This window comes from Sparus aurata, chromosome 20, assembly GCF_900880675.1.
Source record: "Sparus aurata chromosome 20, fSpaAur1.1, whole genome shotgun sequence".
Lineage (NCBI taxonomy): Eukaryota > Metazoa > Chordata > Actinopteri > Spariformes > Sparidae > Sparus > Sparus aurata.
In genome coordinates, this window is record NC_044206.1 from 23,881,062 (window position 1) to 23,897,544 (window position 16,483).

The 16,483-nt window shown below is 42.6% G+C and overlaps 1 protein-coding gene across 10 annotated transcripts in view; it reads left to right on the forward strand.

Moving 5' to 3' along the window:
* The window catches only part of tanc2b (tetratricopeptide repeat, ankyrin repeat and coiled-coil containing 2b), a 157,975-nt gene that overhangs the window by 86,480 nt on the left and 55,012 nt on the right, over positions 1-16,483 (forward strand). The window contains exon 1 of one of the 10 annotated variants that reach the window (XM_030399502.1): positions 4,482-5,230. The exons of 8 other annotated variants lie outside the window; for them this stretch is intronic. In XM_030399502.1, coding sequence (XP_030255362.1) covers positions 5,119-5,230 — 112 coding nt within the window. In that variant the 5' untranslated portion in view covers positions 4,482-5,118. Of the gene's footprint in view, positions 1-4,481; positions 5,231-16,483 lie in introns of those variants that run through there. One more of the 10 variants, XM_030399503.1, reaches the window with a different exon arrangement.

Genomic DNA, 16,483 nt, shown 5'->3' on the forward strand with positions numbered 1-16,483 from the left:
CGTGATGAATGCTGCCTGTGTCATTGTTTGGCGTTTAAGTGTTTGAGAGGATCACTTGTTGGGATATGTCTTGCACGAGTACAATGGAATATAACAAGATTTTAAAACCCTGAAAGCTGAAACTCAAGTTCAGGCTCATTATTCGGGGGATTTTTCAAAAGGCATCTAGGAAATTTAGGCTGACATGACCTGAAGTCGAAGGCTGGTAACAGAAAATACTTCATGAGTCATCTTGAAGGTCGTTAATGTCGTACGGAGTGACATCGTGATGTAAAAGGAGAGTAACTTCAAGAAAGGATGGCTGCAACAAACGATTCATTTCATTATTCATCAATCACGATTAATCATTTAGTCTATTAAAGGTCAAAAAGTTGTGAAAAATGCTTTGTACAATTCCCCAGAGCTCAGAGCGATTTCTTCAGATTGCTTCTTTTGTCAAACCAACAGTGAAAGACTCTTCATTTACGATCATAAATAACAAAGAAAAGCAAGTTTCTCACATGTAACATTTGACGTTTTTCTTGAAAAATGACCGAGCGAATGACACTAAAATAGTTTCTTTCACACCATATACAACTTCTCTTTCTAACATAAACGTCAATGACAAACTGTCTGCACCATAATCGATTTCTTTCAAGCTGTCTTTCAAGTTAAACGCTCACTAGTTCCTGCTAGAAAATATCTCTATCTGAATGTCTTTACTGTTGTTGAGAACACAGTCTCACCACAAGATCGTGTCACATGGTGTTCGTATCAGTAGATGTTGTGCCCCCAGTTGTCGTGGTCTTTTGTCAGAGCCCTTTAAGTACAAAAAGGGAAACCCCCGTTTTTATAAACACGTAGATGTTCACATGATTTGGTGTGTAAATGACTGATAGGTACAAAATGTTTTGGTATTGGTACGGATCAGCTCAGGCGGCACCCGCGACACGAGCTGCAACGGCTTCAACATAATCCTGACATCAGAGAACGTGGTGTGTAGAGCCAGAATATTTTTACATGTTCAAAGTTGATAAAGGGTTTATTTGGACCAAACCAACCAAAGAGTCGATGATTTTTGGAGCAGTGTAGAGACAATCAGATTTTTCCGTAAAGTTTGAACAAAGTGTGCAAAAATTGCTATTTCTTAAATGGAGTGTGGTTGATTGTTGAGAGAAATATAGCAGCCGTTTGAAAGGATTACACTCTTTAACCAAAAGCTCTTTCTCTTTCGGGATTCTCTCTGTAATTTTGTCGGACACTTAAAATAACCATCAGAGCCCGTCACTGGCAAGGACAAACTTTTAGTGGACGTACTTTGAGGGTCGTAGTTGCCCCCTGAAGGATTACATGGCAGCTGAAGTGATGTACTGGACTTATTCCAGAAATATTGCTGATGACGCTTTGAATTGGTTTGGAAATGCCAGAGTACCCCTTTAAGGATTAACGATGAGGTATTTATGCAGTAGAAAAAGACAAATGTAGAAGTCCTGTTGTCAAAATGTTACTTTCTGGTCACCATAACGTGAGTCTGGACTTTTCCTATAAGTCAAGATATCATCTAACACATTCCTGCAGGTCTACGTGCCTTGGGCACTTTATAATATCTTATCCAATTGGGGTATTTTTGAAACAAAGGCTGACGTTTAGGACGTCTCAATCTCCCTCTCTCCACGCCTCCTTAGCCAGCCTCGCGTTTTATACGGCATCTGGTATCCTCTGTGAATTTTGGGAAATGAACACTGACATTCGGGACAACTCAATCTCCACGCCTCCTTACCCAACACTGCACCTTGAGAAAATTGTTCTACAATTATTATCATTATTCCTTGCTTCAGCCGTCACAGCCACCACGGACACCTCCAAATCATTTTTTCAGCTGAAAAGGAAATGTGACATTTTCAGCTCGACTGTCACAGGCGGAAAAAATAAAGAGTGAAGGTTAAGTGTGGAAGGGGGTAATTGAAATCGAATGCACTCAGGAGGAGCACTAAAGATCCAGTTGGATTAAGTGCTGTGACAGAAATTCTTCTAATATTTTACTCATCCAGTAGTCTCGATGTTTAGCAATGAAATATCATCAGAAATCCTCCTTTTCCTCATTTTCCTGTTAATGCGCTAAGCTAACCATCTGCTGGGTGTAGCTATATATTTGACTGCATATGCGTATAAGAGCGTGCCATTGATCCTCTCATTTAACTCTCCGTTAGAAAACAAATATCTTTATACTTCTTTCCAAAACAATACACAGGGTTAGAACAATGATCTTGAACTTTAAAAAAGGCAGCTAGGTGTACAGCCCAGAGGTTTTCTTACAAGATTTTCTAAAGTCTCTTAGATTTTCTTTTGTATTTCTGAGTTTTTACATCTGATGGAATCCTAATTAACAATCTTTGTGGGTCACTTGTTATAAAAGGTACAAGTTAATGTTTTTAAAAAGAAAGTCTGCCACCATCTCTGTTGCATAAATTTATGGAAAAGGCACAGGGAATATAAACTATGCATGCAAGAGAGACAAAACACCACATGACATCCACAGAGCTGTGTTTTGTGGGAATGAAAATAAAGATCAGAGTTTATTTCTGGAGCTTTAAGCTGTCAGGAGCTGCATGAAGACGTGTGAGGACGATTTAAAGACAAAATGCATTTGCATAAGATTTATATTGATTTTAAAACAGAGTACATAATCCAAACAAAACTGAACACTCAGGATTGGATTACTCCCCAAATCGTTATGAGCTTTTCATTTACAAAAAGAAGACGCAAGTCTGCAGCAAAGTCTGAATGTTTCCTGATGCTCCTGTTTCTCACACACCTCCTTGAGCTATTCTATCTGTGCTCATTTCAATCATAATGGTTCCTTGCTGTTAAAGCGAGGCATGTGATCAAACACCCCCACTTGTCATCTCACTGGATTATGTTGCATGTTTTTGACAATATTCAACCAGCCTAAAAATACACGTCCCTTGGTATCATGCTGCAGATGTAAATGTAAAGTTATTTATTCCCACAAAAACTAAAAATGGAAGGAAATAAATCACTGATCACTGGTTAGATAAAAGATCCAGTTTTCATGGCCCAGAATAATCATAAACATTTGGACTGTAACAAGCTCTGGAATGTAACTAAGTACATGTAATCAAGTATTATCCTCAAGTTCATGTACTTTTCCACTTCTCCAGCTAAATAAACTCTTTAAAAACCCTCTTCGATTAGCTGGAAGGTCAATCGTCACAAAGCGGATACACATTAAAGCCGCTGTAATATTAAAGGATAAGTTCACCCAAAAATTAAAAATTAATCAGTCTTTATCTACTCAGCCCCATGCTGACGGAAAATCTGGGGAAGTTTTGTAGCACGCAAAGCATCTCTGGAGCGTCACAGCAAAAACAGCATTGCAGCATTCTTTACGTGGACTTTTTTTAAAACGGTACAATCTTCCAAAATCCAAAACTGATTTTGACAGATGATATGCGAAACCCTCGAAACACTGTCAAGCTCATGCGATCACTTCAGACAGGGTGCCTGCTAAAGCTTTTAGCCTAGCAGCTACAGTGACGATTTCAGCTTTTAAAATGGTGTAAATAAAGGATTTCAAATCAATCTGGCATCTGTGGGCTTACAGGGACTTTGATTACGCCAGCCCAGTTGTCTCGAGTCATTTAATGCTTTATGTTGTTTTAAAAGACGACTGTTTCTACTTTACGTGTTTGGAAGACCACTGCAAATACATTTTTCTGTGAATCTCCAAAAATGTTTTGTGGACCTTCTGAATTTTGTATTTTCGGGTAAACTTGTCCTTTAATCAAAAACATTATCTGTAATAGTTGAACACTGGAAGGGACATTTTTACTTCTTTACGTACTTCGCTTTCTCTTTCACTGAAGTAAGGTTTGAATGCAGGACTTTTTCTTGTAGCGGAGTATTTTCACAGTAGAGGATCTGACTACTTCTTCCACCGCTGCCTGTGACTGTAGCTCATCTTTAAGGCTCGTTGGTAGCACGCTGCAAATGCTGTTCGGAGATGTCACCCTGGGGAAATAAGTGTGACTGGAGGAGATTAATAAAAAAACACTTAGAAAACAGCGGGCTTACAGGCTGACGGATATGAACTTGGACACAAGGAAAGGCCGTACACAATAAACTCTCAGCCCCGTGGGTTTGAACCCCTAAATAGGCGTAAAACATGTCTGCAGCTGTACAAATACAGTTTCAAGGGTAAAACAAGGACAGGCAGGGATGCCTGAGCCCAAGAGGAAGATGGAGCGGGTTTTATTGAAAGCCTTGTCCCTATCAAACGATACCTCTCCTCTTTTCCCCCCCGCTTATGTGATCTTATATGTCCCCAAAGCTCCGTCCACAAAAAACTGTATCCCTTTAATAATCCCCTCCCTCCCTCCTTCCCTCCCTCCCTGCCTTTCTTTTTTTTTATGCCATTTTCTTTCCTCCCTCAATACCCACCCTTCTCCTCCTCCCCCTCCTTTTGCTCTGCGGTTGCCATGACAACAGCAGCACTGCACCATTCATCTGTTGGAGACCTGGGCTCCTGTTCCTGTAGAGAGAGAGCGCCTCTCACATCTATACATAACACGCTAAGCGCTAATGCAGTCACGGAGGCGAACGAGGAGCTCGGTCCTATCCGTGCACACAGGCTCCTCGCAGGAAGAAGCTCCCTGCGCTGCTTGTTTTTTCCCTTTTCTCTTTTTTTTCCCCCGTCCTCTGTCGTAGTGGCGAAGGTTTTGCTCACCTGTCAGCCCTCGGTACTACCGCCATCGCAGAAGTGTCACCTCTGTGTCCCCCAGTGACACAGTGACTGCTTGCGCTCTTCCTTCCTCCTTCCCTTTTCCTCCCTCTCTCCCTCTCGTTCCTCCTCCTCCTCTTCTTCTTCCTCCTCCTCCTCCTCCTCCTCTCGCTCCTCCCGTCCCTGCCATATCTGCCTGGCTCTGTTTCATTTACTGCGACTGAATTGTGCGGGCAGCATCAGCACTGAAACCTGTGGAGATTTCCTCAGAAAGGAAACAAGAGGGAAGAAACGGAGAGAGAGCTTCAGTTCCTCCGCACTTGTCCTCCCCCTGCTCGGCTGCAGGTGTTTTCCTCCTCCTGTTTTCTTTTTCTCTCCTCTTTTTCCGCTTGTTTTTGATGAACTGGTCATCGCTCAGGGAGGAAGGACTGCTCGTGTCGCTGGAAGGGGAAGGAGGGGAGCTGGTGCCGTACCCCAGCCTTCAGGAATGCGAGGTCTGGTTTGAGAATGGTGAGCCCTGCCTGCCACACCCTCTTTTGCTTGTTTCATTCCTCCATCTGTGCCTGCAAACTCTGCTCCCCTCCCACACCACCACCACCATACCCCCCAACCCTTTCACCTGCTGCTCCACCTTTCACTCGGTCCAAGTCTGTCTGCTCTCTGATCTGACAGCTGTGTCGGCCGCTGGTTCGAATGACGCTTGTACAGACATGGGGCCGATGGGAGGAGCGCAGGAAAGTAATTTCTCTCCGTGTAATGATGCATTTGTCAAAGGGCTGCACTCTAATGACAACGTAGGCTTGAGGACCTGTGAATCAACCAGAGTGCGATAATGTAAGTGTTTTTTCGTGGCGAGCTGCTCTGTTTCATGCGTCAGCGTGGGTGAGCATTCAATTGTCTTTGAGTGCGTGTGTGTGTGCGTGTGTGTATGTCTGTTGGAGTGTGTGTGCGTGTGTGTCTAAGCACAAGCTGTGGGCGGCTAATGGTGCTTGTTCTTGTTGTTGTGTGTCTCACTTTTCCTTCCAGAGCACAGCATCATATGTAGCATATGGTTGTGTGAAATGGGTTTAAGTTGGTGGGGAATAGTTTGTCCCCCCCCCACCAACCACCACCACCACCACCACCACCACCACACCACGCAGTCGGCAGCTTGTTGTTGTGTACCAGTATCACCCTGTCATGTGCTGGGATCTGGTTCCTCCCTCCAGTTCCAGTGCTGCAGGCTGGCTTCCTCCCTCGCCTTGTCCCAGGGGACTTCGAGCTGGTGTGTGTGAACAGAACAAAATGTCTCAATAACACTATCTGCCAGCAAAACACAAGCACCTCATCAGCAGCTGCTATTGCTAGTCTCAGGTGAATGGTTTTTGATGAGGCGCCCACAGCCAGTTTTCACACCACTTAGTATCGCCACCTGGAGAGTGCTTTGATGAGCTTACTTTGTCAGCTGTCATTCAGGATGCATCGGGCAACGACACTAAGCACTTCGATTTCGGGGTGGCTAAGTGGCCTTGTTGATTGTCTCCAAGGTGGAGGAGTTTGGGATCCCTCATGGGGTTAGTTGAATCTGACGGACCATCCAGGATGATATACAGCATCCCTCCATGGTTGAGTGATGACAGAAGTATAGATACTTAAGTTACGGAGCTTGTAAAACAAAATATAGGCTGCACTCTGTGAGAAAACCCAGGGAAAACATGTGATACAGTACAGCCGATGACGTGGCCGTTACAGTGTGTTTCCCAAGGTTATTCTCATCTCTACTTGCTCCTGAGTGTCTCGTTGTCTGTGTCGGTGCCTATGATCTCATATTTATTCACAAGACAAGTCAGTTAAGCCTGGCTTTGAATTGCGGGCAATTGATGTGGCCCACTTACCTGAAAATCAGCCCTCTGCAGTGGTTCAGAGTGATATTGATTTATATAATTGCTCAATTTCCCTCCCTTGCAGTCCCCTGAGCAGGTGTCAGACAAATGGCTTGTGAGTCTAAGATAAGTTGAAATAAATATGACCTGCTGTCTGAAATCTAACAGTTTTTAGTGTATACAATGTAGCATTAGTTGGATTTGAATGCCTCTGGAAATTAATGTGATTTTAATGTATCTACATGCACCATTTAGTGACAGTGTGGCGTCAGGATCTCTGATGCAGGCCTTTCTCACCACTCAATCTTGATTACAAAAGGAGCCTGCTGAGCCACTCTATCGACGAGTGGGCACAGTCTGTACGATGCATGACACCCCGGCTATAAATCACGCATGTGCGACACAACTGTCCTTTAAAATCCCTCACTTTGTTGAGTCTGAGCTAAAGGTTAGAGGAGGAATCTTATTATGAGCTGCATACGGAAGTTGGAGGGAGTTAAATGACAGCATCCTAAGTCCCCTTCCTTTTCTCATCAACCATCATTTCTCAAAGGTGTGGAATTTGAGTTAGTCATCAAGGAAGCTAGTTTTGCCAGTTCTGTAACGACTCCCCGGGATCTAGAATTACAATCTTTTATTATGAGACACAGTTTATGCCGCCATTAGCCAGATGAAGTCATCTTCCTGTGTGTCTTGTGTTCTTGATCCCCCTCCAACCGTGCTCTTTAAACTCAGCTTCCAGTGTCTATGTCAGGTAACAACCTGCAATTAGAAATCTACCACAAAGCTTTCAAAACAGCCAGCGTACACCCTCTGCGAAAGAAATGCAGCCCAGAGAGTGTCGACCCTTGCAATTACAGGCCCATCTGTAATCTCCTTTTTCTAGGTAAACCTTTAAAGAAAAACATCTCTTAACCTTTTACCTAATCATCTAAATGACAACAGCATATTAAAAAAGTTTATCAAGTGTTTATCAAGCAAACTTCAGCTCTGAAGAGTCTGTCCTTCGCACAGTGTTTCAGCACTTTAGATTATAACAGTTTGATTGACAGTCAATTTTGATTGGGAAATCGATCATCATGTTTCCTTTACCAAAAATAGTTTTGTGTGATATTGAGTATGGCGTCCCTCAAGGAACCCTTCTTGGCTCCTTACATATATATATATATATATATATGTATATGTGTGTATATATGTGTGTATATATATGTGTGTGTGTGTGTGTAAAATATTATTTTCTGCAGCATATATCTTATGCATGCGTTCAGTGTAGTCAGAGCGTTAGACATTCCATCCTTGTACGCAATAAAACTGCCAAGAACGCCATTTTATCTGAGAAAAGTAAAATTGCCCTTAATGTTTCTTGAATACGAAGATCCTTCATTCTTCTTTGTGGGTTTTAATTCAGAATGTTCTATCCAGGACTCTTATTCTTGATATCCTTTGGTTTTGCCCCTTCATCCCCAGAATTTCCCGATTTTTCCTCAACATATTTGCTGTTTTCTTGATCTTTTCCGAATATGAATCCTCTCACGTAAAGCAGATCATCTTTGCGTGAGAGCTGCTGTACTAGCACATTAACGATCAACCCTCATCTCTCTTCCGCTGAATGTGGTCGTTGCTTACATTTGGTTTTATCTGGATATTTTAGCAGTACCTTCTGGAAAAAGGACTGTAGTGAGGAAAAGAGAAACCCGCAGTGTGCTATTAATAGCGGTGATAATGATTTGCTTACAAAACAGAGCAGTGGGTTACATATACCACCTCACTGCTTTCTGCGAATGCTGATGGTGGAGAGCTGAGCAAACATTTATCTGAGATCCATACACACAAGCTTAAAGACATGTGTTATTGTGTGTGTGTGTGTGTGTGTGTGTGTGTGTGTGTGTGTGTCCATGCGTATCCGGAATCCTCACAGACGACTGCACAGGACTGCACAATGACACCAGCGTCAGTATTAGCATTCGCCACTTGTCTGTCTGCTGTTAACTTATTTGCTCAGTCATTTCAGGGTGCTGAACCGCTATGAGGCATTAGTCTGGATCACAGCCCTGACTTTGTATGGCTGCAATCAGTCTGCTAACTATGTCTGTGGGATTACATAAGAGCAACAATTGATTACAGCTTTTGTCAGACATTTCAGGGGGGCTTTGAAGTTCAGGCTAAAGATTGTGCCAGATTATCAGAAACATCTTAATCAGAGGCCTTAAAATCAGCCATGTATTGTGTTGTTTAAGTGCCTAATTTAATTCCTTAATTGAATAACAGCAGACAAACATCCAGCTCGTCCTGATTTTTTCAATGACGAGGGTGTGGTCCTCCAGTTGAGCGTAGCTGGGAGGATATAAATATCCCCAGTAGGCGTTGAACTCCAGCTGGGACAGAGGTCAAGGCAGCCCAGCTATTATTAGGCTTCTGTATCAAGCGGTGTCCTTGACAATTATGCTACTCTCACTTTCTTAAAGCGGTGTCGTATCTCACTTTATCCTCATGCCCTTACGAGCGCTGGCCTCCCATGTGTCCTGCCGAAAAGTTCACGGTCGCACCTCTGTGTCATCCCTGCCACCGAAGGAGCTTGACCATGAGACAAGAAAGTTAACAGTGTCTGAACCGCTCAGCGTTAACAATAGCCGCTGTGCTTCTACAGCTGAGTCATGAGGGCCGAGTCCTTCAGGAATGAAGGGTTTGTTCACTGGAGTAGACAGCTGCCCAGAAAGCCTGCAGTATGGACGCGAGGAGGATGCACACAACAGGGATTTAGATTTAGAGGGTTTGATAAAGAATAAAGCCGCTCAGAGCAAATGAATGGCAAAATATTATTTTAACACCATTTTGATCGTCCCAAAATAATGTGGAGCTGCAGGGCTCTGTTCAAGCAACATTTATAAGCAGTACACTTGATTAATCGTTTCATAAACAATGTTATAAAGTGCCTTTAGGACAATGAAATGGGAGACAAATAGTAGACAAAAACATGATAACAGTGCAGTCAGAATAAATAATGTAGCTGGATAGAAAAACTTGCTCAAACTAAAATGTGCTCTTAAGGAGGACTGTTTTCTAGCCTTGGCTGCTCACACAGGATGTCCCGCAGCGCCGCGGGCCCAGATGGAGAAAAAGGCCCTTCATGTTTGATCAGTCGAGCTCAATCTCGACTTAAGAACCACTTTAAAGGGCCCGTGTGAGGACTGCTAACTATGCCTCTCTGTCAGGTTGTTTTCAAAATCCTCCCACTCAGATTTCAGATCTCAGCTTTTGTTTCGAGGCTCGATTTTTAAGTCGATCAGTTGATTAATGGATCAATCCGATCAGTTGTTTGAGTCATATTTGAAGCAACATTGTCAAATATTCACATGTTCCAGTTACTTACCATAAATGTAACGAATTTCTGCTTTACTTTGTAATTTATCACAGTAAATGAAGATTCTTTGGAAATCTGGCTTATTGGTCGCTACCTCTAAGATTCTGGGTTTGAATTTCTTCTCCAAAACTACGTAGTGCCCCTTTAATGTTGCAGCTGGTAAAGGTAGAGCTCATTTTGAATAATCTATAAACTGCTGGGTATCGTAATCTATAACAATACAGCATCATTTATTTATCGTATAATATGATTCTGCAAAATAACTTGTAACTAATGCTTTGAAATAAACTAAGTGGAGTACAAAATACAATATTTGGCTCCAAATTATAGCAGAGTAGAAGTAGAAAGTGGCATAACATGGAAATACTTAAATGTACCACAAGGACCTTTGATATTTATTGGATTTTGGACGCCCCTGTGGACAAAAGTGGTAGTGTTTCCACAAATGTAAGCACAGGCTCTTCAACGCTGCACAAAAAACGAAATAGAAATAGTTCATCTTCACGCTGATGGTCTCATTTGCTTATGTAGGACATATAGAGGCTTCACTATTACATGGAGGCATTGAGTTTCATGATCAGTTAAAAACTCCTTGAAGCAGCTTTAAGAAAAGTACAACTGCATAAAAATCATGCTTGAGTAAATTCCACCACTGCGAAGTCGGACACTTTGACGGATAAACAGCTCAGAATAAATTCTCCAGATTTCAGTGCTCCAGATTAATTCACTCATTTGCTGATGTAGCTTTGATATCACGTTGTGCTGTTGGTCTAATCCAGACCCAATAAGACGAAAGTGAAACGTAGAATTAACAGCTTTTTGGATGAGAGAGAGAGATAACGAGAGAGAGAGAGCTAATGAGCGTTCTTAAAAAATCAGCCCCTCCCTCCACCCTCTTAAAATTCCTCCTGCACCTCACCTTGCTCCGCTAATCCTCCCAAGGCTGTAATGATAGATACACATACACTCACACACATACATAAAAGAGAGAGAGGCAGTCTAGCTAATGGATTTGCACTTGCAGCTGACTGTGAGCAGCAGCCTCTGTTCTGAGCCTCTGACTGGACAGCTCGCTGTGTTGTACGACAACATCTGGTCTGGCGATATTGTCAATATCACTTTTTCTTGTTTTAAACGTATTTATACCAGAAATATTCCCATTGAGACCCAGAATCTATTTTGATTTGTATGATGTTATTATTTTTATCTTACAAAACGTTGAACACACTTCATTGTACTGAAAGCTGCCGTTGGTAACCAACCAAAGAGGAGCGTAGCGCTTCGTTACGATCGCTAATGTAACTTATCAACTCGCCTCACATCCCACTCACATGTAAGAAAAGACCTGACATTGTCATAATGAACCTAAACAATCAGCACGGCTGTTTTTAGTACCGTCCACACAGATTGCATGCAGCCATCCACGTGAAATGACGGCCACAGACACTGGATTTTTTTCCCGTTTTTGTCAGAGCATTTGATTTATTTATTGCCGTCTCGATGTAAAGAGAATTTCAGCAAATATCACAAAAAATGCTTCCAAATCTCATGATGTCTAATCCAGAATAATATAACACATAAATGCTTGATTTGAGAAGATACAGACTGAAAACAAGTGGACGTATCTGCCAGTGCAGTGAGATTATTTGACTTGACAAGAAGAAACCTTAAAATAAGTTGCTCCAGTCTATAAATAAATCAGCTCTGATAAGTGTTCAAAGGCTTGGAAAAAAAGAAGAAAATGCTGCTTTTTAAATCCAATTGCTTGAGATCAGACTTGCTACAGCACAGTGCTAAGTGAAATACACTGAGTATAAGCAAATCATTCTTCTGTGTATGCAGTGCATGTCATAAAGTTCACTATTCCTGGAAATCACCCATGTACACTAGATTTAATCACATGGGTGAACATATATTTTATGCAGGGACTCAGATATGTGTTCAAGGCCCTTCAGCGTCCTCACATTTGTAAATAAACTCGATAAGAAACACTCCAGCTCTCTGCGAGCCGCGGCAGACGAGGATATCCGCAGCACAAAGCATCAGAGCCTCCGTCGCAGCAGCTTCCATCTCTCAGAGCTGAATTCCTTGAATAGAGGTGACGAGGGGAAGACCCGGCCGTGTAAAGCAGCTGAGAGTTGTCAACACAAAGACGTCGTTTGATTACATGTGAACAAACGTGTTGGGACCTTGAAGCTTTTCTCGCCGGTTGAAAACTCCCTCTCCCCGCGTTGCCACCACCACCTTTAGAAAGGTGGACAAGAATCGCCGTTTCCCCGTGCTCCTCTGCTGTTGCCATAGTGACCAGGGCCGCATGCTCGGTCTCTGTTAAAAGCTCTGCTTGGGTTGCAGACAGCTGGGCAATGTATGTCCTCACCCACATCATTGTTGTGTATGTTAATGTGTGGGCGCCTGTGTCTTTGTCTGAGTGCGAGCCTCAGGTCGTATGTAACTGAGACGCGGCGGTGCAGACGCCACTTCATCGCTATAGAAATGTCTCCTTTCACTCGCTTATCGTCCTCTTCAATCTGCAGCAAATGAGAGATGAGAATGTGCATCGCGTATCAGAGTTTTCTGATTCATATTCAGATCTTGTCATTCATTTGTTGAAAAGCCGCGTTGTGTCTGAGGGGACTGTCATGCTGGAGCTCACCTCTTTCATATGCACAACAACCTGCATACGTGAATTTGAATCACAATATTGACTTTGTTTCTTCTCCGTCTTTCTTGTGTGTGTGTGTGTGTGTGTGCTGACAGTCTTGGGAATAGGGATCAGCTTTTTAAATTTTCACATTGTCCTCTTTAGTGTATGTACTGTCACCAATCTCCCAGCATCCCCTTCTCTTTCTCACTCTAATCTCACATGTACACTTGCATACATGCCACATGCATATTCATATTCACACCCTCACATCCAGAGCATGTAACAAATATCTATTTCACGGCCACGTGCTCCTGCACACTCAGACTAGATATATTTATTCATAAGCTCATTAGAGGAGTGGATTTGCCTGCTGCCATCCATCACACTGTCACCCATCCCCAGCCTGGCACACACTGACAACAGAGCTGCAGGAGAGAAGTCCCTGGGATTTAGTCTCCTGGAGCTGCTGCTATAGAGAGGATTTACTCCAATAGACAGAGCCTCACTTCGCCATTTTATAGAGGTGAGATCAGGGAGACAAAAACCAAAAGAAACAGTAATCTCTCATTCACAAGAGTTTATCCACAAACTGATAATCTGGAGGAAAAAATACAGAGTCTCATTGTCACCTGGTGCACAGGTGAGCTGTGAAAGATTCTATGGATGGTCTCTCAGAGTCACGTAAACGCTCAGTCCATCATCCTCTCCTTGAAGCTAGTGCAAGCTGTTGCAAGCCTGACACTGTAGGTGCAAGAGCAGCTTATTAAAAAATAAAGAGAGGCAGGACTGCGGTTTGAGAGAGAAATCCAACTTTGGGTCATTTTTTGAATGAAAGAAAGTCTGTCCAAAGCGAACCAAGTGCCGGTTCTGGGCCGCCACAGAGTCACATCATTCAGTCACGGTGTACGTCTCCAATTTGCCGGCATTGCTCAGAACGACTTTGGCAGACTACAGTGACTCTTTTCAAGTGTTGCTCTTTGCTTTGTATCCCTACATGACTTGTCCTCGGACTAGTTTGCTTCAGTTGAGCATCCATAGTGAAAGTCTTCCCCTGGATAAGTCAGACTACACGCTACACCAGCTCTGGATTTTATAAATGGTTTTAGTTGGTCCTTGGTCAGGATAACCTTACCCCAAGCCCCTGGCGTAGGCGGTTCTTTGGTCTAGCTCTGGCGAAACGCAAAGAACTGGTTCCAGATTAGGCACTGGCTCTTAACTGGCACTTGAACCGTCTTGGTTGAAAAGGGGTTACTGTGGTTGGAAAGAGAATTCTAACTTAGAAAGTCGAGCCAACACAGTCTGCTCCGTTCCTCTGTGATCTTAGCATTTGAATTCATCAAGACTCGGCAAATAAAACAGCAGAAATATGTAGAAACACTGTTAAGATTTGTGTTTTTGTACAGTAATCAGCTGCTTCTTCCTGACATGAAATCTGAGCTCTGAGTGGAGGATTGACTGAAGGATAGATGGTACAATGTTTTAAATTGAATGTGGTTGTCTTTCGCAGTAGTGCAGTAACACTGACTGGATGCTTGTTAATATCTTCTGATGCAAGGCAGAAGATCGATGCTGAGCTCAAGTGTGGAATCAAGTCCTCTCGAGACGAACAGGTGAAGATCGATTGTGGATTCACTGATTGTGACCAGAGTTTTAAAACAAATGATGCTTTGAAATGAAGGAATAGCTTTGGATGGCAAATAAGAATAATATATTTAAAAGAAATGGTGATAATTTGTATGGATGAACAGGATATTTTAGTGCAGTTGTTGTTTTTCAGGCTGTCGACTGATTTTAACAAATTATGAAAAAACAAGGTTCCTGTAGGCCCGTTTGTCAGGCAGAAATCATCGAGTATGTCACCGTCAGACCTGCTGTCACGGCAGTTGATCCAGTCGTGGATAACTTGGGTCCCTCCTTCCTTCTGGCTGTCAGTTGTAGTTTCTCACTGTGGCATCTGTGCTGGCTCACTTCCTAGATGTGGTCAATGAGCGGGATCCTCTCCAGACCATACCAACACAGCATTAGCACCGTGTGTGTGTGTGTGTGTGTGTGTGTGTGTGTGTGTGTGTGTGTGTGTGTGTGTGTGTGTGTGTATGTGTTGAGTGAGCACATCTACTTCACACCCATACACGTAGTTCTGAGGGAGTTCTGTATTTCCTCTGCCAAGAGTATTTTGTTTTTCTTTGTTTGACTGCGTGTTTGTTAGTGAGCAGAATATCTTAGATCCTAAATCTTGACGGCAGATTGCAGTGGATTGGTGGAAAGTTAGACCAAAGACAGAAGACAAGTGATTCGTTTTTGGTGCAAATCCAGATCAAGTCCCAGACGTATGACCTTTGCAGTTGCAGAACCTGTACAGCTGTATATTTATAACCATGCTGTGGCTTTATGGATGAGAAAGTCAGTCGGTTGACAGTGTGATCCACCATTTTTGTCCTGAATGGATTGACATGAGATCTATAAAGACATTCACAGTTCTCAGCTGATGGGTCTTACAGACCTTATTGATTCAGCTCATTGTCTCATAGACCCACCAATCCACAAGCGGAAGGTTTTACCTCACCGAGGCACAAAAAGTACACTTGTGTATAGAGCTGTAGTGCCAGCAGGGGTGGTGATTATGACAGGAGCAAAGCACAAAGAGCCAGTAAAGAGGCAGAAAGTCAACAGTGACTGTTTCAAGGAGTTGTTGTGTTAAGGAGAACATATGATCTGTTCCTAAACCTAAAGTAGTTCTAGTGCCTTTTATTCTGAAACTGCAACCACGTGTTGTGTATTTATAAATGCTAATTTGACCACAGAATGAGAACATGTTGTTTTCACAGGTCGCTGTGTCAAAGAACAGCCTCACAGAGCTGCTAACATGGCTGTAGACTCTAATTCTTTTTCAGATGAAATGAAGGGTTACTTGCTTCCTTATGGCTTCCAAATTCTACCACTGATATTGAATATAAAGACTGTTAAACCCATTAGATTACCAGTATTTGGTAGAGAAAGAAACGAGTCAGTAAAGTGTAAATTAGAGCCGTCGTTGTTCCTGAAAAGTTGACTTTTTTGAGCACAAATGTCTTGAAGACTGGGGATTGTTCAGTATCTGTTTTTATGCAGATAAGGATGGAGGATGGCAGATTGAAAATTTAAAATGGCAAGTTTAGAGGATTGTGCCGCCTGCCGCCTCGAGGCGTGAACTCGAAGTGCTGCCTATTATACTGTACAAATCCTTTATCACATATTTTGCATTGACCAAAAGTCTGTGCTGCTGCAGCAGAGCGATCTATTTCTGTCTGTCCTCACAGACGCTAAGACAAAGAGTTTATAGACAGACGGACAACTCCACACACACACACACACACATACTACTGGCATTAGCTGTAACATGAACCCGTAACAAAAGTGGTCAAGAGCCCGGTTCTTGTTCTGCAGTCTTTGCTCCTCGAACATATGTTTCAACTGCTGCTCGTTACTTCCTGCTCACCCCACTCTGGTTCAGCACTCCATCAGATAGCTTTAGACGTGTGCACTCACCCATAATCAGAATGGTTAACAGTTGCAGCATACAGCACGTAATCTCATTTTAAACCCTTATTTAACTAGATTACTCAATTAAAAACAAATTATGCTACCAAACCCGCACAATAGGTTGAACTAATGAGCCGTTAAGTTGATATTAGCTGAATTTCCTTGTGTCCAACTCCATCGCGTGAACCATTTCAAGACACTGAGTATTTTTATCACGAGCCAAAGAAAAGATGCTCAGAAATGTGTCCTCTGAAGGTCACATCTCTATGAGATGATGGGTTTCTTTTGTAACAACAACAGAAGACACTCTGCTGCTGTATGTATTTAAAGAACACACATAATGCTTATTTTTAGGTTAATAATTTCATTTTTAGCTC